The sequence below is a fragment of the Fukomys damarensis genome, unplaced genomic scaffold (assembly GCF_012274545.1).
Source record: "Fukomys damarensis isolate Sample0158 unplaced genomic scaffold, DMR_v1.0_HiC HiC_scaffold_37, whole genome shotgun sequence".
Taxonomy (NCBI): Eukaryota; Metazoa; Chordata; class Mammalia; order Rodentia; family Bathyergidae; genus Fukomys; species Fukomys damarensis.
Genome location: NW_022900949.1, coordinates 33864331 through 33867760, shown reverse-complemented (window position 1 = coordinate 33867760; position 3430 = coordinate 33864331). Strand labels below are relative to the sequence as shown.

Genomic DNA, 3430 nt, shown 5'->3' with positions numbered 1-3430 from the left:
AAAAAAAAAAAAAAAAAAAAAGCAAAACAACAACAACAAAAAACCCAAACAAAAATGTGCTGTTTTTTCATTTGAGAAGTTTGTCCTGGGAACCCCACATCCCGTGGATAGTGCACCTCTTTGCTACTTGCTGTGCTTTGGAGGAATCTGGTGTGGCTGGGCCGTGGTTTCCTCACTAGTCTTCATGTATTTATTGTCTTACTGCAGAGCTTTGACGATTTCTTGGGCACAGAGTAGTTGGGAGCCAGTTGACAAAGTATAGACCTAAGCTTGCGAGCTGGGCAGTTAGGAGAGGGTGTGGAGTGGGGCAGTCTGGGCTGAATAGGCCTCATCTAGGGCCGTAGCTGGCAGGGTGTTCACAGTTTTCACTGGGCCCCTGAGAACCCCCTGAAGGTTCTAAGAGACCACCTCCTCGGAGACTTTCCCTAGCACCTTGCCTGGTCATCCACGGCGCACTGCGACAGAGTTTGCTGTCCCCCTTCATGTGTGTGTGTGTCCTGTGGGACTGCACAGTGAATGTCGGCTTCGTCATCACAGCCTTCCTTTTGTCTGTTGCTGAGTCTGGGCCTGACAGAGTGTTGTGAGGGTTTGATTCCCTGACTTGGCAAGAAGAGGACTTCCTGTTGGGTGGCTCTCAGTGTTAGCTGTGTCTCTGTCCTCCAGGATCCAGCTGCGGAGGCCAGGATGAAGGTGGCCTGCATCACTGAGCAGGTCTTAACCCTGGTCAACAAGAGGATAGGTCTCTACCGCCACTTCGACGAGACCATAAATCGGTACAAGCAGTCCCGGGATGTGTCCACCCTCAACAGCGGCAAGAAGAGCCTGGAGACGGAGCACAAGGCCCTGACCAGCGAGATCGCGCTGCTGCAGTCCAGGCTGAAGACTGAGAGCTCTGACTTGTGTGACAGAGTAAGTGGCTGGCGTGAGGCCTTCTCTGCCGGCACTGGGCACTGCTGTCGAGGGCAGCAGCCTGCTCCTCTGTCCAGGTGGGCCCCGGGGACTCTCCCGCTCCCCGAGAATGTGGGGTGACATTGCGACTTGCCCTGGGCTTGTTGTGCGGGGCCCACTTTCGTGGCACAGGTCCTGTTGTGAGCTGAGCTGGGGAAGCTGCTGCCTGCCTGGTGCTCTGTCCATGCGACTGGTGTGGAAAGCAGCTACTTGCTCCATGCATGCAGACTGCTTGGGGTGGTGGAAGAACCCAGATGTAACCATGTCGGGTTCCAATCCAGGCTCCAGTTCCGACTGAGCCGGGGCAGGCTGCCTCACTTCTGTGCCCCTACCTGGTGCCAGTCTCTGTGGCACCCACCACTTCTAGAGCAGTTTCTTCACGTGCTTACATGTTCACTATGTGCCAGCTTAACCTCGTCCTCATGTCCTTTGTGCTGTCTCCTGGGCCAGGGCTTGTGCCTACGCTGTGGCTGGCTATTATTTACTGCATGCTGAATGAATGTGAGCACGCAAGTGACAGCCCAGCCCAGCCCGAGCCATGGTCCTCTTGCCTGCCTGGATCCAGGGACCTCACTGGGCAGGTGGCAGGGAGGGACAGAGCCTTCATCAAGTATGCTGTGTGCCAGCACGGCACAGGGTGACTGCATGGCTTCCGCAGAGGTCCCCGCAGTGCTCTCTGGAGGGGGCCTGGGGATCCCAGAGGGAGTGCCTGTAGGGCAAGGGTGTGAGGGAGTTTCTGGGTGGTGGCTGTGGCCTTTGTGCCCTTGATGCGCTGGGGTCCAGGTGAGCGTCAGGCTATCTGGCTGGGGAGGGAGCAAGGGCCGCACTCAGGCCCCACCCTGCCTCGCCAGGTGAGTGAGATGCAGAAGCTGGACACACAGGTGAAGGAGCTGGTGCTGAAGGCAGCAGTGGAGGCCGAGCGGCTGGTGGCTGGCAAGCTGAAGAAGGACACCTACCTGGAGAACGAGAAGCTGATCTCGGCCAAGCGCCAGGAGCTGGTCACCAAGATCGACCACATCCTTGATGCCCTGTAGCTCCGACAGGAGTGGGTGGTTCAGGCCGAAGGGAGTTGAGCACTGAGGTGTAGGGGCTGCGTGTGTGATTTGCAAAAGGCCTCACCGGCTAGAGGAGCCAGGCCCCGCCCCCGTTGGGTAGGCAGCTGGGCCCTCGGCCCTGAGTCTTTCCTTTTTTTAAAATTTTAATCCCACTAAAACCCAAACTTTATTGAGTTTTGAACAAAGATATTTTGAGTGGCCCTGTATTGTTCTGATGCTTGGAAGCCCCTGCTTTTTCTACCCTTTAATTCCTGATGTTTGGTCCTCTGGTGAGGATGTGTTTTTTAAAAACTGTGTGTGACTAGGTGGAAATAAAGCAGAGACTGTGAACATTAACTGAGGTTCTGTTGGAAATCACAACTTACTCTTCGGGGACAGCATGGAATCAAGGGCTTTTAACTCAGTAATGGGTTTGCTCCCCTGGGCCTGTTTGCAAGGTATTTAGATTTTATATATGAGAACACTGGAGTATTAATTTTTTATTAGTGCATCTTTGTGACATAGAATTACATTTATCTTGGGGAACTGGCACACACACATCGCATCTTGGTCATTTTTATGTCCCCTGGTGCCCAGAAGTCAGCCCCAGAGCACACTCGAACCCATGGGGTGGCCTGATCTGTCTCCTGCTCTGCATGGAGGCAGTGAGGACGAAGCAGAGATGGCTCTCTCGGGCAACAGACGTGCAGGGGACTGAGCACAAATACAACTCCTGACAGGCTCCTTGAGGATACCTGTGGGAGACACTGACCCATCTGGTAGGGAGGGAGGCAAGGCAGGTCCCTCCAGGAGACTCCTTGGTGCTGAGCTGTAAGAATGCTGAGTCGGGGTACAGCAGGTGGCAAGGCCCTGTGGTGGCCAGGGCTTGGGTTGCAGATCCACAGAATGAGCTGGACAAGTGTGCAACATGGGGCTGGATGGTTGGATGAACCCAGGAGACAGTTTTTTGGGGAACCTTGCCATCAAGGGGAGCCCGAGCACACAAGAGACAAGCTTAGATTTGTGTTCTGGCTGAAGGCCCGTGTGAGACGAGCTGAGCCCGCTGTGGTGAGTGCTGGGGATTAGATGGGGTCCACAGTGCTTTCATTCCTGAGGTGTTGCTCCGTCCACACCGTCAGCGGGCGCCTTCCAGGACCTCAGACATGGTCAGGTCCCACCACAGCCTCTGCCCTCCTGGTGCCCCTCCAACCTTGCTTCACTCAGTACCTGTGACTTCTGCCTTGGCTCCCAAGGCTTCCGGTTTTGCCCGCTGTGCCTGTCCTTACATCTGCAGTTGTTCAGATTCACCACACAGCTGGTTGGTTGGGTGCAGGAGCAGCTGGCACAGCTCAAGCGTGGGTTGGGGTTGAGAGTTGATGCTGCCACTCACCTAATCTGGGCAGGTTTTGCAGGACTTGTCTTTGAACCCAGGGCCTTGGCACTGAGCT

At 55.2% G+C, this 3430-nt stretch overlaps 1 protein-coding gene across 1 annotated transcript in view; it reads left to right on the top strand.

Annotated features, from left to right (window-relative positions):
* Rpn1 (ribophorin I) overlaps positions 1-2339 on the top strand; it is a 29326-nt gene extending 26987 nt beyond the window's left edge. Inside the window, exons 9-10 of the mRNA XM_010617463.2 lie at positions 664-909; positions 1800-2339. Coding sequence (XP_010615765.1) covers positions 664-909; positions 1800-1982 — 429 coding nt within the window. The 3' untranslated portion in view covers positions 1983-2339. The remainder of the gene's footprint in view (positions 1-663; positions 910-1799) is intronic.
* The last annotated feature ends 1091 nt before the right edge of the window (positions 2340-3430 follow it).